The sequence below is a fragment of the Drosophila mauritiana genome, chromosome 3R (assembly GCF_004382145.1).
Source record: "Drosophila mauritiana strain mau12 chromosome 3R, ASM438214v1, whole genome shotgun sequence".
NCBI lineage: Eukaryota > Metazoa > Arthropoda > Insecta > Diptera > Drosophilidae > Drosophila > Drosophila mauritiana.
The window spans coordinates 8,883,832-8,909,810 of NC_046670.1; the positions used below are offsets into that span (position 1 = coordinate 8,883,832).

Sequence of the window (25,979 nt, forward strand, 5' to 3'; positions counted from 1 at the left end):
TATTATGTCGTAAATTTGTTGACTGCCATGTTTGTGGCTGCAGCCTCACACTGACATGGCCAAAAGAGTAAAAATGTAAAAAAAAATAAGAACCGACACCAAACAGCCAACAACAATGCGACTCAACCAGATTGGCGCAAATTAAAACCCCTGAAAATGCTTAATAAAATGCCTTGATTGAGTCGCCGTTTGCATAATGCGCTAAAAACAAAAGCTAAAAAAAAATGTACAAAAAAATAAAAATGAAAAAAGAACGAGGTAATGCGAAATATTGTGTGGAAATATGTATTGAGCCTGGGCGAACCGGATGCCTAAGATAGGCAGCAACACGTTGATTTATTTGAGTCGGCACACGACCAGACGACAATGACATACGCATCTAGAGTGGCAAAAAGTGCAAGTTGCAAGTTGCGCGATGCAAGTCGCCAGTTGCCAGTTGACGTGTGGGCCAAAATGGCGAAGAGGCGTTCCAGATCGAAGCGTGCCAAGAACGCCTCCGTCTTCGATTTCGCTGTAGCCTGTGGCGTGTGCCAAGAAGGTTTGCTTCCAACGCCCTTGAACTCATCGCATGTATCTGTATCTGTATCTGTTCCTCATGACTGACCGACATTTGGCAGATCAGCGCCTCAGGTGGGTGGATATGTGGAGAATCAACAACCCCCGCATAAGCAAAAACCGGCCACAAACATTTTACGACGTCATCCGTACGCTTCCTCTACACTTGTCGATGCCAAGTTCGCACGCAGAATTTTCGCTTTTTTTTTTGTGTGTGGAGGTGGATGTGGTGGAGGAGGAGTATATGGCCCCACGTGATCTGCGATCTGCGGCCGAGTCGCGTGCCACATTGTCCTACACACCGACACATGGGTCACTCACTCGCACACTGAACTTGCTCCATAAAAAGAAGGCAGCTCGGCAAAAACACAAACAAAAATACAACTAGTAAGCAAAACGTAACCGATCTGCCAGAGAATGGAGGCGTTTGCCAATTTGGCTTGGAAAGTGGGTGCACTTAATATGCACACTTTGCTTAGGCGCGATCAATTTTCGTGTAGTGGGGGTGTGGGAACTTTTTGGCATACGCCGCCTGCTGGCTTTTTGAATTATCACACATAAATTTCACACACAAAGTAGTTTGGCCCGACTGCAACCACCGCCCACCCAGCATAACGGAACCCAAAAAAGAAAAAAACCAAGCCGATGCGATCCGGAACCCCGAAAGACCTGGGCGAGATCGCCTCTAATTTAATTAGTTGCGCGTGCAACAGCCTCCTCCCGATTTTCTGGGATCTTCGAGCTGCCGGTTCGGCGTTGCCCAGGGTCCATGGCTACCATGCTTCGGTTGGAACGCCTTGTTATTTATGCGTCGCCTGCTTTATGGCTTCCCATATAAATTCTCATTTCGCTTGTCATCATTTTCGGTTCGTTCTCTGGGTTGGTTTTCAGTTTCTGGGCGAGTTCCACTGATGCGTTAAGTGCATGGCATTTGGTTGCGAGTTGATGATCGCTGCAGCAAATTATGTGCATTTCGGTAGATCCATTTTTGGGGGTGGCAAGTTAGAGCAATTGAACTTGACAATAAAATTAAGCCTTTTATTGGTCATTTCGAAGTGGGAAAATGAGAATTTACCATGGGATTTTTTCATTATCTTCAAGAAAAATTAAACATTAAACATTGATTTAAAATATTTAAAAAAATGTAATGTGCGTCGGCCGGGAATCGAACCCGGGTCAACTGCTTGGAAGGCAACTATGCTAACCATTACACCACCGACGCCACATTTTTGCACCGATTTCACATGTGTTGGTAAATTAATACATTCATTAAGAGACAGCATAAAAGAGTTAAGTTAAAAAAAAAAACATTTTATCAATTAAGCCCCAATTTTTATTTAAATACGCCACCAAATGTAGCTAAATGGTATTCTTTTGTTACTTTTAGTTACTTTTTGTACTTTTAAACGAAATAATTTATTTTCTGTGTAGTTTGTTTAAGCTGAGGAGATTTTTGTAAAAAATTTAAAATTAAAAATTATATATTTCATTAAATTAAAAAAATCTATTAAAAAAAAAGTTACCTGCGTCGGCCGGGAATCGAACCCGGGTCAACTGCTTGGAAGGCAACTATGCTAACCATTACACCACCGACGCCGCATAATCTGCGCGCGCTAGTCACAGCATAAAAAGTTAGTGCAGACAACTAGTTGGAAACACTATGTTGACAATTGCATTATCAAGTTAATATTTGCCTGGAAACACAAGTGATTTATGGTTTTTATGGGCTGGCTAGCCTTGGCAGCACTAGTATCTTTCATTTCTCTGCCAGCCTTTTTAATTGGTTCTGTTTAGAGTAAGCTCTTTCACTCGGCGGCGACAGGAAACACTTTGTGTAACTATATTTCTTATGAATATAATTAAAACGCATTGGAAACGAATCAAGCAAACAGTCGGCTGATCGATTCACAAAGGCGAACCAACCAGCCGATCCGAACAACATCGGCTTCAACTTGACTTGAGTGTCTGTCGCTGGTTGTTATGGTTGTTGTAATGGACGCCCACCCAGTAAATGTCTTTTGCTGTAATAATTTATTATCACATTTACGTCTTGGCATCGCCAGCAATTAATATGAAAAGTAAACGGTGGAAACAGCCACAGCAACAGAAACAGAAAATAGAAAATTAAATGAATGAATGAATCAACGGGGCGAGGGGAGAAAAACGCCAAGTGATCAATGAACAAAAACCGAGTTGTAGCTCCATCTCCAAAGCAATATCTATCTGTATCTGAGGCCGTATCTTTTGTGTTGGCGTCCGAAACCGCAGAAACAACAATCGGCAGCTTTTGACTTAGTTGGCAAAGCGTTTGCCAATGCAGAAATCCGAAATCAAATTAGCCGCAACACACAGTCGCAGTCTGTAGTTTGTCTTGCGTATCTTACAGATACAGATACTTGTCGCGTTCGTTGTGCTGTGTGGGTTGCCACTGCGGTGTCCACTGTGCCGTGTGCGTAGGTCGCACAAGTCGGCAGCACCCTGTATCCGCGGCGCAGAATAATAAAATTTAACAATTTATTGCATTTGTTGCTTTAATTTGTTGTTGTTACTTGCCCGAAAGCAAAATCGAAGAAAAAAAAAAACGAAAATATTTTTTCATTCACAAAACGGCCGCCGTTGTATGCAAATTGATCGTGTTGTTGTTTTTGTCAATGTTAACTTTAGTTTGGCTCTTTGCAGTAGCTGCTCTGCCAACTTCGCAGTCGACACACTTGGCAAGCGATGTTCGATGATTGCAACAGCAGCAGCAGCAGCAGCAGCAACAACACAGTAACTGCAACACCAAACATCAACCAAATGAATGAATTGGGTTTGTGCCTTGGGCCAGGGCATGTTGTTCGTTGCCGTTTCGCCTCTGCCTACGTGGCGGCTACGTGTTGGCATAAATTATATATTAATGCTCTTTGAATGGTGGATTTGAATGGTTATTGGATGGATTAGGAGCTGCTTATGGAAGATGGAAGCTCCAGGAAAATTGATTATAAGTAAATTGCGCTTAATGGAGATGCAGTTAGATCAGATAGCAGGCAAAACTATATGATTTTATATACATATTTACATACATATCCATATAAAATGTGATTGCCAATATAGTTTAATATGCGAATAATGTTCAGCACGATCATAATAATCTAAAATAATTACATACTTGAATATCACATAGATTATATCACTAAATCGCATTGAAAAGGTTATTCGCCAACCACTTGGCTTTTTTAGTTAAAATCTCCACTCGTTTTTTCTGCAATTGCATGCACATTTTATTTATTTAAAGCATTAAACAAAGACACAGACATATGTTCAACTATGGCTGTGGCCCGTGTTGTTTGTGTTCCACTGGCGACATGCAACAAATGTTAGACATTCAATTTGTTGTTGACACTTCATTAGCAAACAAAAAATTAAGCGAACGAAGATGCAGCGGCCAAAAACTGGGTTAAATGTTGCTAAAATTAAGCGAGGCAAGCGAGAAGATGCAGCCAGCAGCAAATCAAGATATGGAAAGTACACCCCATACCCATTCCCAATCCCAATCCCAATCCCATTCCCCAGTTGCAAGACTAACCAAATAAAAGCGAGTATTGGGTTACTAGCCAACTGGTTGAGAAGTGAAAGAGATATTGGGAATTGGTAAGGGCTGGGGCACGCGTTGTTAATGAAGAGGCTTTTCCCTTCGCTTGAGTTTATGAATGAACAAACGCATCGTAGTAAACTTCGCCCACATATCGCTTCGATGATGAAATCATGAATGAAACGAGTCTCTCGTAACAAAACTTTGGAACTTTTGGAAACCCCAGGTGCCAAAAGGGCACGCGAGTCGTAAATGTGGGCAGCAAATGCAAATTGATGGCCGTGGCCAAGATGTTGATGGCAAGAGGCTGCCTCTTGGCCATTAGCCATTAGCCAGGCACACCGGAACCGCATTAGCATGTCGGAGATCCAAGATCCGAGATCCGAAACCGGAAAGTGCCTTTCCCCGCGCTTTGTCAATGCAAACAAATTAACTGTCAAATGCGAGATGCGTTCAATGAAAACATTTCGAATGAAATCTTGGCCATCAATGAAATGTTTCTGCTGCTCAAAAGCTCAGTGGGTAGGAAACGAACTAATCGTCTGGAGAACCGTCTCCTCTATCGGAACTATCATATTTCAGGCGTTTGTCAACGGCTACCATTGTCCAAAAAAATGTACCCTTTTCTATTCGGCCTAGAATCGTTACTTCAGTCGTTTGGATTCTCCACGTGAAAGCGATCGAATAGTATGTTGTTAAATATGTGAGAAAATGCACATTAATGGGGGGGATTATCTTAACGTATCTTCGGTCATAAATGTATCTGGCACTAGTAAAATCTAAACTTAAGGTTTTTCGTAATTAATTTGCACTTTGGCGCTATTCATTATGGGTCGCAAAATCTTATCCGTGAATGGCTTATTTCCCACTCCTCCGCCGGTTAGAATGCGTTTTTCTTTTTTGTGGCCATTACAATTTTACGACTTGCCACAGCTGCAATAACAGTAACAACAACTACAACCAGCACTAACCACTTCCCATGGCCAGGCTGACGTCATAAATGCATAAATGCAAGCCGCGATGACATAAATTGCATTTGAATATTGGCCAACAGCGAAAAAAATAGGAAAAACAAACCATAACCCCAGAGTTTAAGTTGAGCTTTGGTTTTGCCGCTTGTCACGATGTCTGACAGCTCTGGGGCATTGATCGATTTTTGCTCGGACTTTATGGATTCTGTGGCAGCGAAGGGTAGCACTCTTTGGCACTTGATAAATTATTTAATATTTAAAGTTGCCTGTAATAGCTGAAAGCAGTCTTTTGGAAAAGTTACAAACAGCTTGTTTATTAACAAAAAATATGACACACCATGCTTTGAATTCAATCAAATGTAGTCACGAAGTTCCTGAGTTTGTTTTTAGATGAAGGCAATAAATATTGTATTAAATATATTTATACATAAATTATTAAAAAGTTGTATAATAATTTAATATAAAATGATATGCTTTCACGTCGTAATGTTTTGTATTTTTCAATCATTTTTGTGTGACAATTTCCTTAGGTTTGCGTTGTATTTTTTAAATATTTTTTTTAACACTTTTATTTGATATTCAGTTTTTATGAGATTTTTAATAAGTGTAATATTTAACATTAATTAGTTTTTACTTCTCCGCTTTTAATAAAGTATGCTTTTCAATTACCCCTTTTGTTTTACTGCTACAAATATGTACATTAAATATTTATATCATTATTTGTTAATTTTTAAAAATTAATTTTATACATATATAGTCGCATTATTTCCAAAATCAGTTGACATTTGCTGCAGCAGCAGCAACAGCAGCAGCAGCAGCAAGAACTGCGGTCGCAACAAGAGCCACTTTAGCATCCGCGCGTGGGTTGCTCCATTCATAACGACCGAAAATTCGCTGAATGAATTGCAGTTTTGTATCTCTCAGATACACACGCCACCGACAACTTGGGCCACATAACGGCATCAAAAGCAGCCAAAAAAAAATAAGTAAATAATAAAAAAAAAAAAAACCAATGAAAGAGAAGAAAGCCAGCAAGTAGTGCAGCGGAGGATTAGGGAGTGGTGGGCGGCTGAGCGGGAGCATTCAATACGCTGATTGGGAAGCAGCGACAAAAAGTGAAATAAAACTCGTCGGCGATTTACATAAATCAGCTGCAAATTTGTTCCACTGTTCAAATGCAGTGTCGCCGTTTGTGCGAGCGAGAGGTTCGAGGAAGTGGCAACAGCTTCCACCAGAAACTCACAGACGGCCAAAAGCGACAAACAGACGGCCAAAAAAAAAAAAAAAAATACAGATCCCAAGTCGCGGCTGTGGCCCAAAGTCAACGCGTGTCGCATTTGAAAAAACTTGCTGCTGGCTTGACTTCTTTTACTTTTATTTAGTCTTATATTAGTCTTTATTTTTGCGGGGGCCCGTTGGCAAAGTTAGTAACTTTGGTTACAGTTTTCCTACATTTTTTGGGTCAAGTCGGGGAAAGAGGTAGAGATAGAGAGTGAGAGAGAGATAGGCAGGAAACACAGCGATTGAATTGGCATATGTGATGGAAAAAGTTGGTACTTAAAGGGGATAATCTTAACTTCAATATGCCAGTTTATAGGCACTTAAGTAATACTTTTTAACATCTTCAAAAAAGTTAAGCAATCGCATTAATCATTGTTTATGCAATTGCTCTTTTAGTTTGAATTCAATGTAAAGTTGAGAAAGTAAATGAACCTTGAATTTATTTTTAAAATTAATTACAAAATTTTACAACAGTATTAAAGAGTTTCTGCCAGGTGGAAAGTACTTTTCCGCCCATCTTTGGTTGCCACTTAACCCATTGTGTGTTAGATGACTAAGAAGTGCTGGCTCTGCCCCCATCCTCCCACTAATTAGCCCTGCTGCTCACTTGCCGGCTGGTCCACAAATTGTCGCGTCTTTCAGCGTTTCTGACATGGAACCGAAAATGCCAGCGGACAGTTTTCGCCTTTTGTGCTAACGATATGCGTCTGTCCAAGCCATCAGTTGGCACCAATTGCCAAGGATGATGAGATGGTGTCGTTTGGCGGTGCCAAAGGGGGTTTACGGTTGCCCGGCGGATGGAGGCGCATAAATCTTGGTGCCACCAGGGAAAAAAAAAAAAAGAATCTACTTTTCTTTCCGAATTTTCCTGCGTGCGAGTCGAACGATGCCGAACCGTGGCGATATGCGGCATGGTTGAGCTCATTAGAAAATATGCGCGTAATTTGTGAGTTTCGGACTTTGAAAATGGAAAACGGGGAGCAGCTATTTTCTGATTTGTTCGCTCCCCTCCATTGAAATGTGTCAAGTGGCGTGAGCACACAAAAGCCCCTTGATGATTTCTTTAATGGCACAAGGGGAGGACGCACTTGAAACTCGGCTACCAGACACTGACCACCAATCGAATTTCACGTAGCCCATAAAAGCTGTGTGTATATATCGCTTTATAGATAAAAAACAAAACACAAATCACCAAATCATCGAATCAAACAACAAGCAGCGGCACTCTGAAAAAGGCAATCCTCGAGTGGGCAGCAAGGCGCGCGCTACGCCCACAAAAAGTTCAAGAAACAACTAGAGGAGCAATAACATAAAACTTCAAATCACGCTAAGCAACAGCAACAACAACTGCCACAATATCCAAACTATAAAAGATATAGCGACAAACAGCAAACAGAACAATAAAGAGCACAAGAGCTGATGTAAATTATTTGGCTACCATATTTAGCTGGAAATCTTGCGTGATCTGTGATCTCCGGCGATGATGATGGCTATGCTATGATGGTTGCCCCTGTTTTCGTCGAGTGGAGTACCCTTGATGTGCGGCATGATGGGTATGATGGACAGGCGAGATATCACAATGGTGGAGAGGGGATTTTTTGAAAGCTTTATTTTGAATCGATACGCATAAAAGATAATAATGGGGGTTATTTTAGAGGAGAGGCTCGTCAGTCATTGTATTAATAATTATATGCAGATACATTTAAATATAGCAATTTATTTCATTTCTAAAAGTATTTTAATGAGTATTTTAACAAATACAAATTATAACACTTATTATTGGAAGTTAAGCATATTTTCTATTTCTAAATATTTAAGCTTCTCTTTTGTTTGTAAATTTTCATCATCTTTTTACCTCTTTGTATCCTTGAGATCTTTATCATCATATCTAGATAAACAATCTATGTTAGGAGTTTCCTTTTTTTTTTTTTTTTATTTTCAGTCTGTTAATCCTAAGCAGATTTCAAAATCAAGGGCATTCAGTGTTCACCTCCTCGCATTGCAGCACTGTTGTCTAAGCCATCTTGGGCAGCCCACGGTGGTAATGGCCGCTAACCGCTAACTGAAACACCAGAGAGCTCTAGACTGAAGCCGTTGGCCAGAAAGTGAAGTAATAAAAAGTAAAAAATAAAATAAAAAGGCGACAAACGGACGGACGGACGATGATGGCGGGATGTTTAAGCTGTGACTGACATTTCGCTTCAAAATGTCAGCCGAAAGCTGGAACTCACTGGTCCGGGCCAAGTACGAGTGATCCAGCCTGCTGTTCGGGGCATGACAGTTCAAATGTGGCCGAAAACACGGCCAAGACGAGACCATTTTGTGCCGAATGCGCCATATTTGGGCCCAGCTGTGTGTGAATATCCATTGAGATTGTCATGGGACGAGGAACCCCGCGCCGCCGAAAAAAGAAGAGCGTGATGAAGTGCAGCTGAGCCAAAGAGCTGGGTGCTTCATATATGTATATTATTTTATTTTATTTTTTGGGAACTCCGCTCCGGCTGAAGTTTATTTGTGCTGCAGCACATTTGAGGCACCTCGAGATGAGCGGGCAAAGGACTGACTTTGGTCGTTAACCGGAAACCCCCAGCGACAGCCTATAATTTGCAAATTTAATTTGCAACACACGCCAACATGTGACCCCAAAACGGCAAAATGTTATAAATAATGTGCAGTTGCAGTTGCAGCTTGCAGTTTGCAGTACCCAAGTCTCCAGCGGATCGTAGGTGTCCAGTGTGGCTTACCTTAAACTAGAAATGCTCGGCTTATGAATGGAGCTCAGTGCCTCATGAATGAAATCAACTTTGGGGCTTGGTCTTGCTCTTGGTCCCCCAACTCACACACACTCCTCAGTCTGCCGCATGTTCGATTGCCTGCTACAGACAGCAATTTTTTATGCAAATGAAAAACGCGTTTTGCGGTTTTTCAACGAAAATCCAAACGATTTCAACTGAACTGCGCTTATAGTTCTTTTTTCTATCATACGTTCGATTTCGCTATATTTAAATGATTGTGGTTTTCGATCTGCGTTTGTTGAGGGTTTATTTTTTCCCCGAGGTTTATCTGCGTGGGCTGCCACCAGGTTCCGCCACATCAGACCGACAGGTTGACCCCCTGAGGTGTGGGCGTTTTTCTATCGAGATCAAGAAGTCCACTTAACCGATAGCGATTGATTAGGATCTCTAAGAGGAGTTTACCATTTATGGATGCGTTTCAAAGATGCAAAAAATAATATAAATAAAAAGGGGAATTCCCCTGCATCTAATAAGTGGCTACAACTTACAGTATTGACATATTACTCTAGACAGCATAACTGTCTCATTTCCTTAATGAGATTTAAGCCGCATTTAAGCCCGAATAAATCCCACGTTCTACTCTTGCCTTCAGCTTCTGAGTTAAGCTTGTATTTTTAGATTCGTGATGGCAATTTATTTCTACTTGAAAGTTGTCAAAAAGCTTACACAAATTATAACTTAACTCGAATGCAAACCACAAAAACCAAAAATCAGCCCACATGCTGCGGCTTTCGATATATGTATACATTTTAGAGTTCCAAATCGTTTTGATTTGATTTGGCCAGCGGCGCAGACTTGGCGCCAACTTCCAAACCGCAGGTGACAATGCAAAAAAAAAAAAAAAATGAAAATCCAAATAAAAACAGATAAACAATATAATAATAATCAAGTTGACCTATACGAAGCCATTTGTGGCACACTTCTTCGACCCACACGTATTATGCTAATTATGTGTCGAACCTAACGCAACTTTTGATTTGAACCAGTTCAAGTTGATTATACTAAACTGGCTAGGCTGGTGGCTCCTCATGCCATTATGCAAACCACAAAGGGTGGGGAAATGGTGGGCCATGTGTGCAATCCATCAACTGCATTGTGCCACCAACAAAGCCTGGCCGGGAGCAATCACAATTTAGCCTCCCATGTAAACGGCAATTAAGTTGCCGTCGTCGCAGTCGTGAACTTGTGAACCATTCCAAAAGGCATCATCATCATCAGCATCAAGTCTGCAAGTCTGCTGGTCTGCAGGTCTGCAGATCTAGGAGGAAGTTCGGTTCCATTTCCATGTCCACTGGTTCCTGCAATTAATCGCGGCTCAAGTGGCTCGCTGATTGCAATTAATCTTCATTAAGGCCACCGCTGCAGATTCGGAACTGTCCGTTTCGATTCTTCGGAGATGTCCTTTGGCCCAGGCATTTGACACAGGTCCACATCGCTTTTCCCTTCCCTGGCGAACTGAACGGCTGGCTTATCCTTACAAACCAATTTGGCGATCGTGAGGTGTTGTTGTCGTTCGCCAAAACCACAACAGCAGCAGCAGCAGCACCAACTGCAACATCGCCAGGTGACCGCACAGCAATCACCTTAATTAAACATTAGGCAAGCCTCGCTGAGTGCCAAGCTTCTGGAGATTGTGTTTGTGCTTGGCTTGGTTTCCCTGCTACGCTTTGGCTGACTTGACTGCTGTGGTGTGGTCCATGTCAGCGATTTCCGTTCGGCACAGGGTAACAAAGGTTGTGCTGCACAGTGGTTCAAGGTCTGGCCAAATGGAAGTGGCAAGATCAGTCGATCCTCAAAAAGCACTTTCTAAAAATTCAATACAGAAGAGAACTATCCAGTTGCAGAATCCAAACGTATTTGCTGCTTATTTTATATTCCGGTAAGGAAATAGACATTCATTAAGTCCAAATTATCCACATTTAAAAGGAAAACCCATGAGTTATATTTGATACTTTGTTAAGCAAAGGTCACAGGTTGAAATTGATAAAGGAAATGCCATCCTTCTTTCCTAATTTGCATTCATTAGTTGTTGAATGATAATAAGTTTGCTGTCTAGGTAACCAAAGGTCACAGGTTAATTAACTTGATATTTTGCTTATTTTGAATAACTATTATATCTTAAAAGGCGGTTCTTAGGAATTCAATTCCAAGAAAACAATGGAGGCAACTGCCTTTTCTCAGTTACCAAATCTGCTAGCTGAACTTGGTAACACAGAACTTGGCCAAAGATTTAGAGCCAGTGTGCCATGTGTGTGCATTGAGCCCGGATGGTTGCCTTAATTTTCTTGCAGTTTTCTTGGCTGTTGGCTTTCATTCGTTCGTGTTTGTTGTCGACGGTGTCAACGTCGCCTCTCGTTGACAAATGCTGAAAGGTTTTGTGTGCGAGTGTGGAGTCTGTCTGGGATTTTCATTGGAAAACGTGGACCGATCACCCAGGTTGATTTGACAAAAGGAGGCGAATGAATGAATGGCAGCCGAGCGATATTAAATAAACGGGTCACGTTATTAATTGGTTAACCCTTGCCAAGAGATTTATGAATATTGATTGCCAGCGAAGTGCAGCAGCCAAGATCGCGAAAAGTGCCCCAGCTGCATTTGGCCCTGGTCTGCAGTTCGCTCCCAGATTGAGTCAGCTTCCTGTCGATTAGGGTCACTCAGCGTCAGCTAGTCTTGAATACTGAGTACTGAATGCCCCTCGGTCAGTCGGGGTCATTTCCTGGCTAATTAGTTGACATGAGAGATTTGTTTTTATTCTTGCCTTCACTACTATTGTTTTTTGCTGCCTGCCCCCTGCTCTCCATTGGCAATTAAGCGCCGTCGCATATTTATGATATTAATTAATTAAGACAATTTGCGTGGCGTGTCTTTGGCTGGTGGGGAAATACGAGAACTGCGATGGGCTTGCCTTTAATTCGCCATATATGGCATTGGATCCCAGGAGAGCGGAGTTGTGAGCAATCTAACTTTGGATATACCAACTTTGATCGCTTTAAAATCGCTGAAGCAGAACACTTTTCGAAAATCATTCTCAATGCCAAGATTCGCTTTCTTACAATATAGTTTTTGAAACTTTTTAAACCTTTTAAAGTAAGTAGCTATGTTTTTGTGCTTAATAGGAAGTACTTGGTTAATAATTCACAAGGTATTAAAACAATAATGAATGAAAATTCTATTAGCTAGCTATCTATTCGTTAAAGAAAGACGAAGATACTTTCTCTATTTAACCAATGATTTTTCCCTAGCCCTTAGATCCCAACAAATTGCATATATGCATTCCCTTCCGCTTCACGCTTGACACTTAGTCGCTTCGCAGCCAAAATTTTAATTGAATTTGAAGCGGAAATAGCGCCGTTAGGCCTCGATCGGAGCCACAAGACATATAATATATATATAATTTAATTTGTACGCACTGCGAAGCGCTGCTCAGCGCCAACGTGGCCAGCATTGACACACTTTGGGTGGTCTTGGCGGGCTGACTTAATTTTGGCAAGCCGGCCGAAGCCTCAAAAGAGCGCAGAACGCAGCGATGAAGATACAGATACATCACGTCGAGTTCGAGGCGCGTAATCGATGAGACGTGCGATGGGAGCCGCAGAGGCAGAGTGCGGTGCGTTGTGTTGCATGTGCGAATGCATGTGCCACCTGTTGAAAGGGCGCAGCCAGAGCAATGCAGCGGCGGGGTCTCCGGACGAGGCACTGCATCATTTGCGGCTGAAATTTCAATTTCAGCCTTTTGGCAGCGTTTCAAAAGAGCGCCAAGACTGACCGAACAACTCAAGTAGACGGCGGGGGCCAAGGCGCCAGCGAGCGGCATTAAAGTGCGCGAAAAATCTCATTTTATTTCCATTTTATTTATTGAGCCATTAGAGAGGGGCGCAGGAGTTTCGCCTGTCAGCTCATTCACAGATTAATTTTGGCAATTTATAGCCGGCGAGATAGTTTTTGAGTAACTGCATCATGGACATATGCATGGAGTGCGCGGACCGTGAGTTATGTAATGAGTGGGGTGGGGAATGGGGTATGCAATGACTCCCATGTTGGCGACAGAGTAACAGAAATGTCACGATACCCTGGGAAAATGAGCCGTCCGGCGTGAGTTATTGATTGGTATTTTCATGGACGGGGATAATTTTCAGGCCACTGAAAATATTTGAATTAAATGCAATGGCTTAAATTGCTGATTGACACCAAACATGAGGGAATTTTTTTCCATTAATGTACGATTTAATTTCAATTTAATGGTCATTTATGTTGTAGGGTAAGTCTTTGCTGCCGTTTGATTTACTTTACAAAAACTTTATTAAACTCTTTGACTTTCTGTTCATTATGAAACTATGACCTGTTTTCCACTTAATAAATCGGAAAATTTATTTTAACTGAGAAGACCTTCAGTTTTTCATTTAGAGAAATGCCTTAGGCTTGTGGAATTGTTTAAATTGTTTCGCTGTGTGTAAATTCGTTTTTAAAAAGCAATTTTATATAAAAAGTTGCAATCGTAGTTAACAATTTAGTTGCTAAGATTCAGTTCCATACTTCCATGACAAATCCGACTTTATTAGTCATCAAATTAAAGTATATTATAAAACCAACTACTTTCCAAAGGAATATGTACAATCTAAGGCTATTCTAGCGACATGAGGTGATGACTCACCTGTGCCATTGCTGCCGAACCAGAGGGCGACTAGGTCCTCACCTGGCGGCGTATGGTGGTGATAGGGATTGCCGTACAGATAGGGACTCGGGTAATCGAGCAGGACACGACGCGAGCCGGGCGAGGAGGACTCGGCTGGGGGGTCAGATATAGGTATATTGGTATATTGGAGTAATGATGACTGATCTGGGATGCTATAATGCGTGCGGATGTGTGTCCTTACCCTGAGCTAATTGAGCGGCATACTCGGTGGCCTTTTGCAGATTAATTCGCGGTCGCGGCTTGGCAAGAATTTGTTGCGGCTGCTGTTGCTGCTGCTGTGGTTGTTGCTGCTGCTGATGCTGCTGCTGATGTGGATGTGGTTGCACCACAGTATTTTGTTGTGGCTGCTGAACGGATTGTTCGGCTGTCGGAGGATTATTCGCTGCCGCTGCTGCTGCCGCCGATGAGTCCAATAGTAGTTGCTGAACCTGCAGTATGTCTACATACTCATCCAGTTCCACTGGCGGTTGTGGTGCGGTACTAACTTCAGAGGTTGCCGCCGGCGAATGATGAAGTGGTGGTGCAGCATTCGCAGTCTGATAGTAACCGAATGTGGGTCCAGATGCTGCTGGACTTGGCACCGCGATGGGTGGTGCCGGTGGTGGTGCAAACTGGAGCGGATTGCGACTAAGTCCCAGCAAAGGAGTTGTGGGTGTGTTCAGGGAATCCTGTGAGTTAGCAGACGTAGCATTGGTTCCTGCTGCTCCTGGTACTAGATTGAGATTTTGTCCGGATAATCCTGGCGAGCTGGTGGCTCCAGCGGATGAGGATGCGGACGAAGTGGCTGACGACGGATGCTGTTGGCTGCCTACAATCAGTTCATTTTGACGCCGCATTGTCAGCAACATTTTTGTGGTTTAGCGCGTTGCACGTCGATCTGCACGAAAATAAAAGAAAATGTGTGGAAAACAAAAAACTAAAACACAAACGCATTAACCGAGACTCCATTTGTTTGGTAAACGATCACTTTTTTGGTTAATATATGTATTGACACATTTTATGCACTTTGTACTTTGTTCACTTTTATTCGCTGCGGTTAGCTTGATTGATTCATTTAAAAGATCAAATCAGTCTTGTTCCATTTACATTGATTGTATCTTGAATTGAATGAAGTTGTCGCAAAAGCTGGAAAGAAATAATAAACATATTTAATATTTTATAAAAACATTAAATCGAAACTTATTATAGACAAATTATGACTTATTTAATGTCTTGTTTACCTCTTCTTAAAATTTCTGATTTCAGCTTGTAATTACTAGATTTATTTATGTAAATATAACACCAAAAAACATTTATAAAAATGTACACTACAGTAGATAAACACTTAGATTTCGATAATCACAATAAGACACTAGGAAAATGATTAATAGGATATTTTCTTAAAATTGACGCTCAAAAATACACATTCAAATAGATTTCAAAAATGTTGCCCGGTATATCTTCACATTGCCGTCGGTAAATTTATATATTTTATTTTCTGGCATTCGATGTTTGCCAAAAAAAATCCGTCGATCGTTTTTCACTTGGCTGTTTTGTGCCTTTGCTTAATTTTTCATAATTATTTTTGATTTCGAAAGTGATTTTGATTAATTTGTTTTTTTGAGCAGACGCGCGCGATTAAGTTTTTTTCGGCGTCGCTTGTTTTATTTCGATTTATTTTGGCAAAAGTGGCGAGACGAGCCGTTGAGCCGTCGAAACGCTACTGGCGCGAGCGGTGAAAATTGAAAATGAAAATGGGAAACTCGGGCCATCGGTGAAAAAAATCATGAAAACAACGGCAAATCGGCTGCGTCGGCGTCGGAAGCATCGGAAAATGCCTGAAAATGTGTGTTCAGCTTTTGGCCATCATCATCATCTATTTGCCGCCCGAATGCCGTGTCTCTGTCTGCGTGTAACTTTGATTCATATTTCTACCAAAGCATCTGCTCGCTGCCTCTCGTTCCTGGCCCACACACACACACACACACATACACACACATTTCTCTCATTTTCTCCGCCGATTTTCCCGGCCGTGCATTTGTGTGGGCGGTTAGGTGAGAGTGAAAAGCAGCATTTCCGATTCCGAGCAGAGCAAATGTCAACAATTGTGGGTGGCGGTCTGCTGGGAGCGAGTGTGAGAAGCATTGAGCATCGATGAGATGGTGGGGGGAAAGCACTAAATAAATGAAAATACTATGCCATCCGGAGAGGAGCGGAAAATGTGCCACTGAACTTGCCAAAAATCGACGTAATAGTTGTGCATTTTGTGCGTGCGTGTATTTGGCAAACGTAATTCGCTTATCACCGGAGATAAGCTCTACGATTTTCGGCTTTCACTTTCCGTGGCCATTGGCGTCATCACGCGGCGTATGAGTAATTTATGATAATTACTCATACGCCCTGTTGTCTGATCTGATCCTTTGACAGAGATTCTAACTACAATCGAACTACTAAAAAAATGTTAAACGAAGTATTATGTACAGTTTAGCTTGATGTTTCATTAACAGATATATTTTTTTATTTGAAAAACATAACACAATCATTTATGTTGAGAATTTTAGCGAACTAACGCCTTAGGCCAATTCGAAACCAAATATATATAGGTATGGTATAGGTTGTATGAAAATCTCGTTAGAATCTCCTTCTTAGAAATTAATGCGAAGCATGTGAACTTATCAGATGGCGCAACAGAAGTTGTTTACTGAAACGAAATCCTACGTTAGCAACTTATCACTTATCAACTGACATTTGGCAAAAAGTTGTGGAATTCCACGAAAACCAAACACTCGAAGGGCCCAAATACCGAACTTTAGAAGGCCCAAAAAAAAAAAAAAAAGAAGCGAAAAACATGCAAAATGCTAAATGCTAAAACGCCCCCGTTCGCTCCATCAACAAAATGGCAATTAGAGTTGCACAGTGGAAGCTGAAGCTTCGTCCCTGCGATGACATTTAAAGGTTAGAGGTTGCGAGCATCAATCAAAAGGCAGCTACACAAGTGGAAGGGCAGTCCCTTCCTGCTCTGTTCTGCTCCATTACTCTAGCGCTGAAACAAAGGAGCAATAATAAAAAAATAATAATAATAATAATAATAACGAGAGGACAACGCTTCCTGGAAGGTGGAAAACCAGAAGGGACATTTTCGTTGGCTGGGGAAACGAGAACAATATGGTTATCCAAGCTGGACCTGTTGATTGCCTGCCTTCATTTCGCCAAATGTGCTCCACTTCTACTTCACTTTTCTAGTGGAAATAATTTCCAGCGTGGGCGTGTAAGAAAATGCTCGACTGGGATGCTAATAGATGCGATTAAACGCCCACACTGTCAGATATTATTGACTAGGAGACGAGGATGAAGTTAAGGGCAGGGGACCAGCTAAATGGCAAATACGGTACAGTGGGTTAATGCTGCCCATGGATGTTATAATAAATGTATTCGCAAAAAAGAAAATCTTGTGAAAAAAGTTGTGAATACCCTTTGGATTACTCTAAATATTTTAAGGATATAAATTAAAATTGCTTAAATATGAAACGAGATTCTTTTTATATAATTCATACGCAGTGTGCTCATAAATATATATTAAATTGAAAAGTTAAAACAATTACACTATAAACTCCTTATACTATAATATATACCCTATACTCTATATACTATAATATATACCCTATACTCTATATACTATAATATATGTATACCCTATATATATATATTACATATATATATACATATATATATATTACACAATTAAAAATACTTAATAGCTGATAGACACCAAAAGCTTTTGTGTACTGATTTGACCCACTGTGCAGAAGGAAGCCAGAAGCTACTCGCACTTTCCACTCGAGGAGAGTCTCGGGAGAATGGATACAGGATGCTGGTGCCTTGCCCTTTTCCCGAAACGACGCCTGCCACGTGTGTGGGATGTCCTGCGGCTGGAGGCTCCTGTTGCTCTTTGGCGCCCACCGCCCGCCAATCGATGGCGGACCAAAAGGTTGCCGGTCACATTCGGAAAAATATATGAATGAGTGGAAACCGAAAAACTGAATTGAGCTTATCAATGAAAAAGCTCCCGTTGATGTCCGTCCGCTAAACTCGAAGTTCATTCATAAATGTTCCTGCTTTCCTGCTTTTCCGCTAAGCGAATAGAGCAGCTGAACCCAAGAAGCTCGCCCTGTTATCCGGTTGAACTTTGATATTTCGGTATTCGCAGGAGAAGGTCCTGCCTCCCGTTTCTCTGCCCCTTTGTGGGGGTTTGTTAGCTTCAAATGTCAGCTGCTCCTGACTCCATTTAAACCGCATTATTTGGCCGGAAGCTTTGGCTGGATTCGTTACACATCGTCGTGTTTAATTAGCCAGGCAATTTCAACTTGTTGCAGAAAATTTGCGGCTGCCAATTGCCGGTTGACCTTCTATGAGCAGCACCCCCACCCCGCTGTGCCCCTCACACATTCGCAGGGAACACGTGTGCGTGACTTTTAACCTTTTCATGTGGCAGCGCTAATTGATTTGTTTTACGCACGTGTCGCTCTGCAGGAGTGCAAATACATATGTACATATGTATCGCGTGGGCTACGCATACTAACGTCCTTCATATTTTAGGCCATAACCAGCAATTGTACAGATTCGTCATTCAGTCAAATAGCTTGTATTTGAGCCAAAAAGAAGTTGCTGCAATGCTGTTCTATGAGTTTTCTATTAAAAACATATACGATAAGCCCACAAAAGTATATTTAAAACGACCAAAAAACTGTAAAAGTTTCATAAATCATTATATTAAGACCTATATTTGTATGTTTTTCTTAGTTTTTATTTTAGTTATTATTTCCATTTATATTGAATTGGCGGTAAATCACGAAATTCAATTGACTTCTCGAACATTCGATGGCTTCATAAAAAAAACCAGGTTTGTTTCGAAATGCAAATGGAGTCTATCTGCAAATGGTGTTTGGCAAAAACAGCTCCTAAATATTAGGGAATGTGTAAATAATTTTATGCAATATGATCTCATACGATTTGGTTTGATTTGTTGGCAACTAGAAATTTCTAAGGTGTGTTATCTTTTCCATCTCATTTATCATTAGAAATGTTAATCTTATCAATGGTACTACAAATATTGAATGCATTTTTATGTTTATTAATTAATTAATGTATAAATTTATAAATTTATTAATAAATAGCTTATGGCTAAAAACCTTTATAATTTTGTGATATAGGAATTTTTGAAAATCACAAAACATTTTATGTTAATAACCTTTAATGAATTGTTTTAAGAAATTATCCAATAAACTAATTTGGATCTACGAATTCGGGTAATTCTCCTACAATTTATTAATAAATTAAAACTAATGTAACATGACCGTAATAAATTCGACACCGGTTCAATTTCCCATGTCATATATTTAATAAAGCCTTATATTTGTCTTTCGCCCCAATTAAAGGCCATTAGAGGCCATAACCAAACCGACAATCGCCCCTTTCCCGCTGTAACCATTAATATACTTGTTCAGATGTCGATGCTGGATGCCTGGGCCATATAGGCAGGGTCTACTACTACTACTACTTACCAGCTATAAAAAGGCAATCAGATGTCGTCGATTCGGAGGCAAGTCGGCGACAACAGAGCACGCAAGCGCCCAGAGAGCTGGTCTGGCTAGGGCATCAAGATTTGGGCGCGTAAATAGGCAGGATCGTTGGGATTTTCATCTGTAGTCCAACAGTAGAGGGGTTTGGGGATCGCGCGACTGCGTTTGTAATTAATTACGAGGCGGGCCAAAAAGGCGAACGCACGCGCGACTCACTATAAACCGCAACCGTAGATTGCAACTGCAACTGCAACTACCACTGCCAACTGCAACTGAAACTTCAGATGGCCAAGCATAAGATAAGATGCGCAGCTATAGAACGTGGCCAAGTCAAAGGAAGCGACGTAGCTACTGCGATTACGCGAAAGATATCCACCGGCTGTAATCGCGATCTCGTTGGCTAGCGAAGAGTTGGTAACTCGTTCCCGGCTTCTTCGTTCAGATTATGCAATTTTGATTTGAAACACGCAATTTGATGGGCTGGTCGAGATATTGGGCTACGGGCTATCTTTCGGCTTAATTCGCTTAACGATCTCATGCACAGGGCGCGTAAATCGGGGATATAAGATCCCCTGCTCCTTGCCTTGCTCCCTTTTTTTCTCTCGTATTTATTGTGCTCAACTTATTAGACGATAATTTCCTTCCGGTTGCGATGCGTTTTTTGCGATTCAATCCGTCGTCCGACTGTCGGCGGTATTAAAAAATACGGTTTGCTTCGCTTTGCAGCGCTGCCTTGACTGTTTTGCCTCGGTTTCACTGTATCTGTACCTGTACGTGGCTTGTATCTGTATCCGTTTGCGATGGCAGTGTTTGAGTGTGGCAGTCGTGGGCCGATCATCGCCTTACTTAGAGATCTGTCGCCCAGTTGAGATGCCTCGTCTTAGTGTTGTTGTTGTTGCTGCCGTGTGTGGGCACAACTGTACATGCGGACGGGCTAAGCTAGCCGTCCTCGTCGCACTCATGACTGGGGGATTGCCGGTGGGGCAACGAACAACGAACACCGAACAACAAACAACAAACACCACAAACCACACACACAACCCCCGCAACGCCTAAAAGTGCTTTTCTCTCTCGCTGAGCTTCTATCGCCTAGCATAAGGCTGTAACACCTTTAGATTACTCTTAAGCCGTTTTCCTACACTGAAAAGAAGTGTGAGTTTCATAAATGTCCTAATTGCATCCATCTAAGTTAAACTAAATTATTGCTGTTTCTAAATCCTCTTCAGCTGGTAGAAAACCAATAAATGTAATATTTAAATTGACAAACAATTTGTTTCTATAACACATATTTAGCTTCTTGCAATAGAATAGAAATAGAATTTAAGCAATAATCTTGATTAAAGTCATCTTAGATTGTTTTCAGTGCACCGGAGCGTGCCAAGTTCTACGAGTGGTTGTGTGGGCTTTCCTCGGTCTAAAAGCCCACACATTTAGCCAACACTCTTGATCGCAACCCTCTTAGTAGAATCAAACCCCCCTCCACGTGTGCAAAACCCTTTCAAAGGGATACTTGTAGAATCTGCGTCATTCATTGCACTTGTGCAAACAGACATACACACATATTTTAACCAGGATTTTTACGGATGCAGTAAACTTTAAGGGTTTTCCTGGAATCGAAATCAAAATTCGTCTATCAATCCTGAAAGCTTTTGCTGGAAAGCTAGTCAGCTAAAAATAACACCAACGAAAGCTAATTGGCCGAAAAAAAGCTTGGGCCCCCTTAGAAAAAAGCTTTAGACAACAGCACCCACAGAAACGCACACCCACACACAAACGCCATACACACACACATGTGTACATACAAAGGGGTCACGTGGGTGGTTTCATTGATAAATTCGTACTTTTACCTCTCGCTCTTTCAACTGACTGCAAATTGAATTGCAAAATACTGCAGCTGTGCTCGCAGAAAGAGACAGCGCGATAGAAAGGGTGCAGGTGGTGAAAGGGAGGGGAAAGAGACAGAGCTAGTGGAAGAGAAAGAGACAAGGACAGAGCCCCTCTGTGCACTGCTCCACTTTAAATAATGTGGGTGTGGATCAAGCCCGGCATTAGATTGTGAATGAAAACTCGAAAAGAGACAGCGAAACGCGGCTAGAAAGAGACGGAGAGCGCAGTTGAAAACGCCCACTAAGCTCACCTCACACAGACACACACACACACTCACACTCGCACTTTGGCTTCTACTCATATTCATATTTTACCCCATCCCTTCCCAACTGAAAACTCGAATTCATTCATTCACAAAATGCTTATATATGGAAACTTGTCAATTAGTTCAAGTGTCTTACACTGAGCGAAACCTAAGCCGCAAGTCAAATTAATTATACTTAGCCGAATCGCCCACATCGGCCATTTGACATTTGTACTCTTATTAACTGTAATTGCTCATTCAGAATGTGACACAAGCAATAGCAATAACAAATGCCAGCACAATTAGCTCGCCACCTTATAAGGCTTATACTTTGTCAGGGAAATAAATTTGAGAAATGTCAATAGAGACAATAGTATGGCCCAAAAATCCAAAAAGGCTTGAGAAGCTTATCGGAAAAGTGCTCAATATAATCTTAGAGTAAATATTCTATATTCAATATTATTCATTGTATTTCGATATACTACAACTATGAATAATCATTACGTGCTCTTAAGTTTTGAATTGTTTGACTCATAAGCATATAAAATGATGAAATATCAGTAATTAAAATCAAGCTTACAACTTTCCATGACTTTAATTTGATGATTATATTATTGAAAACGTTCGCAATTTCAATCATTTTGGCGCCTAATTGACCATTTTAGGTCCTTCACAGCAACTGACGCTGGCTTCCGTTTTTAACACCTTTTAATGAATTAATGAGAGACTCTTAAGTCTGCAGATCCGCGGATTGAATAAATACCCTAGGGCTACGCAGACATCGACATCGTTTGTGGCTTCTGTTGTCGACTGGTTGGCTAAGAAGGGGTTGCTCATTAAACGGCAACTCCTCTGCCATTTGGCTGTCAGTCACTCATTCAGTCACATACTCATTCATTCATTCATTCATTCGCTTGGCAGACAATTTACAAAAACGCGTTCCATTCATTAGCATGACTGCCAACTGATGTTGTTGTCGTTGCTTACTTGATGGTTACTATAGACAACTCCTTTGACTGGATTTTTCACTTATATTTAGTTGGCTCCAACCATGCTCTGCTAACAAAGAGTACGGCTTTTAATTGAATTGCGTTGAAAATTAGTTATAAACGCCCACTTGCATTCCTCAAGCGAAAATTGCATCTTTATTCTTTTTTTTAGCTATGCAAATGACAAGTGTGTACCCATCGCATCAAAAATTAAAACTAAAATCAAAGAATCTATACACTTTAAGAAATATATCAACACATTTAATTATCTGCCTTAATTCATTAGGAACCTTGTGTGGAAAGACAACCTTCCATTCGTGGTATCCAATTCCAAAATCATGCTGGTGGTCTGCTGATTTGATTTCGATAATTTAATAGCCTAGAAAATTTTCGTTTTCAAGTCGTAAATTTTCGAAAAACATTTCAATTGGACTGCGGTCTGTGTGTGGCGCTGCGGCATTCGTTTTCATCATCATCAATATAGACAAACTCGATTGGGTCTAGATACAGGCGCATCTAATAAGTGGGACATATAAAGGTGACACTTTTATTTCGGTCGGTTTTGCTTACTTTATTGGTGATTTACGATAACGCGTTCCATTCATTATATGCAAATTGCATTGGTTGAAAATTTATTAGAAATATTTTCTTTTTGTTGCTGGTCATATTTATTGGGCATTTTCCCAATTTATATTGTTTTACTAGGCTCGCCACACATGTTGATTGTCTAGGGTTTCCGACGTATATCATCATCTCTACGATCGTCGAACATCTCTCACAATAATCATAGCTGAGGGATCGTGGATTAACAGCTTATAATTCTTCAATTAATAAATGTGACACTGCCTTGCCTGTGTCATAAATCTGAAAATGTGGCAGGCACAAGAGTTTCACACTGCAACACGAAGCGGCATAAAATTCCTATCAATTTTACGGGGCAAACAAAAATTTGCAATTTCAATTAGTGCAACGCCCTTTAAATCATGCCTGCATCCACTAGTGAACTATGTCACATAAATCATAACCAACACGGATCCCAGTCGTTTTGGCCTGGCGTCAACTTGCTCGGCTCACTTCCTGTGCCCCACATCATAAATATTTACCAGAGAACCGGCAAAAAGCGAAATTTAAATAAATAAATTGAGTTACCACCTCAAAATGCGCTTGTCAACAAGTTGAGCCTTGCTCTCAAAAAAAGTCTACGGTGTAAAAGTAATTGTCAGTTTGGGTCCAATTACGAAAATTTCGCCATTATCTCAATTGTTGGTTCTATGCAAATGGGAATTCTTCCTCCCCAGCATTTGTTTCATAGTTCTTTGTGGATATCTCATGGCTCTGGCGTGGATGATTGCCCCTACGATTTCTCTATTAGCCATAAACAGGGTAAATAGGCAATTGACTTGAAATTGGCAATTATTTTTTGTCTGTTTCGGAGACAGGCGAAAAGTTAAATGGTAAATAGAGACCCAGACAGACGTCCATATGTGAATGCTTGGTCCCTCTGCATTTTCCCCTTCTCAGCTCATGGTCTTAGCCTCTGACTTTGCCTTCTGCCTCGTGAAAACCACAAGCGCATTATGAATGAATAATGTATGAATGAAAATTGCATGCACGTGCCCTCGAGCCACAAAATGTTGCACTCTCCGCGGTTTTCTGCTGCCGATGTTTGCGGAGATGAAGAACTTTGTTGGAATTGAACTCTGAAAATAGTAAGGTATAGATTTTCGTTTAGGAGCTGATCTTAGGGTTTCTTCACCCTATGCAATCTTATTCCATTAGAATTTGAATCTGTACTGACTATAATAACTATGCATATTTATTTATATTTATAATATAATTTATATTCAGATTTATTTATTTTTAAAGAATTAAGTCTTTATTATTATATTTAAATACATGACAAACACAAAAGAATAGTTACTGAATATCAATCCAGATGACCTAGATCTATAAGAGCATATAGCATTCTTCTGAATCTAGTGGTTATAAAATTAATTTGATTTCCTTTGCCTGATCAGCGACCAAAGCCAACACACGGAACCGATCGGCTTCGAGCCTCGCAAAGAGTTCGTCAAGTTCGTCACCTAAGTCTTTTGTTTTGCAGCGCCTCTGTTGATGTCTTCATTAGCGAGGTGCAGCGATAAGCGTGTTTAATGCTGGAAATTTGTTTTTAATAACCCAGGAGAACGCATTTAATTAATTGTTTGGAAGGGGAACAAATGCTTTGTCACAAAAAAAATCATCGGCGGTAGCTAGACGATTTAAATGCAAATCTGAGCTGCCTGTGAGTGCATCGGATCGTTAAGTTGCCTGAAGATATTCAATTTGGGCACTTTGCTGCTTCTTAAGCATTGTTAGATGCAGTTATTAAATTTGACAGTTTACAGTTGGCGATAGCTTTTGATGCTTTGCCGCCGCGGCTACCAAATGACTTCGATTTGGAGCATTATCAGCCGCGTGTTTGAGTTTCTGGTGCAGCGACGGCTGTAGATGAAAGGCGGCTCGCCAAGGAAAAGCGGTAAGGAAAAGCGATTTCAATTAGCATTTTGATGGCTCTACAAATGAGCGGACAGAACAAAAATCGCCGCCATTGATAGGCCATTGATAGCACATCATAAAGTAGGCGATCATTTGTCCATCGCCGTTCATCTGCTTCATTACACCGCAAAAAAAATTAGTGGATTTAATTAAAAACGTATATAAAATATATATATTTAACAACTAAAATATGCAATGATTTTTAGATTTATTGTAGATAACTATATATAAAATAAATCACTGCTCTAATGCAAATATTTTTGTGCAAATATCGCTTTCATGGGAGAGGCGGCTTAGGTTTGAGTCGCTCACGTTATTAAATCATTTGGAATTTATGATACGTCACGCGATTTTCGAAAGACCCAGCCATCAAAGTGGCCTCCAACTGAGCCAGCTATGACAATCTTCGGGGTAATTAAGTTTTTGCCAAGTGACAAATTAATCGAACCGCGCCAATTGCCGCAATGACCGTCTGGGACCGGCCCGCCTGGCATTAATCAATGAGATGTCAATTCGACTGTGACTCGAGGATGCAATTTTCCTTATTTTTTTTCTTCCATATATTTTTAAGCATTTTTTTTGTTGACCGAAAACAAATGGCAGGCTACGATTGGGGTTCGAACGAGCGCATTCAACGAACCGGCGACAAGACGTCAAGTTTTCGGTTTGGCAATAAAATTGTAAGCATTTATCTTGTAGTTCGTTGGCGTTGTTGTTCGCTTGCCTGTGTCCGAGGTCTTTGTATTGTGCGTAGACCCAAAATAGGGTCTTACTTTTCTCTTTTTGCATTACAAAAGTATAGAGTTACCAAACGATTTGTCAACGTTTAGCTAGTTATGCGCCAAACTGTAGGAAACTGGCACCGGATCCAAACATTTTGTTACCTCGTTAAGATTT

General features: G+C 40.9%; 1 protein-coding gene and 2 non-coding genes across 3 annotated transcripts in view; all 3 read right to left on the reverse strand.

Annotated features, from left to right (window-relative positions):
* The window catches only part of LOC117142230 (AF4/FMR2 family member 4), a 38,809-nt gene extending 23,969 nt beyond the window's left edge, over window positions 1–14,840 (reverse strand). The window contains exons 1-2 of the mRNA XM_033306081.1: window positions 14,048–14,840; window positions 13,825–13,959 (exon numbers count right to left, since the gene is read on the reverse strand). Of these exons, the coding sequence (XP_033161972.1) occupies window positions 13,825–13,959; window positions 14,048–14,714 (802 nt within the window). The 5' untranslated portion in view covers window positions 14,715–14,840. The remainder of the gene's footprint in view (window positions 1–13,824; window positions 13,960–14,047) is intronic.
* Trnag-ucc lies at window positions 1,706–1,777 on the reverse strand. The gene has a single exon. It is a non-coding gene; the product is annotated as a tRNA-Gly (tRNA).
* Trnag-ucc lies at window positions 2,080–2,151 on the reverse strand. The gene has a single exon. It is a non-coding gene; the product is annotated as a tRNA-Gly (tRNA).
* Window positions 14,841–25,979: the final 11,139 nt, after the last annotated feature.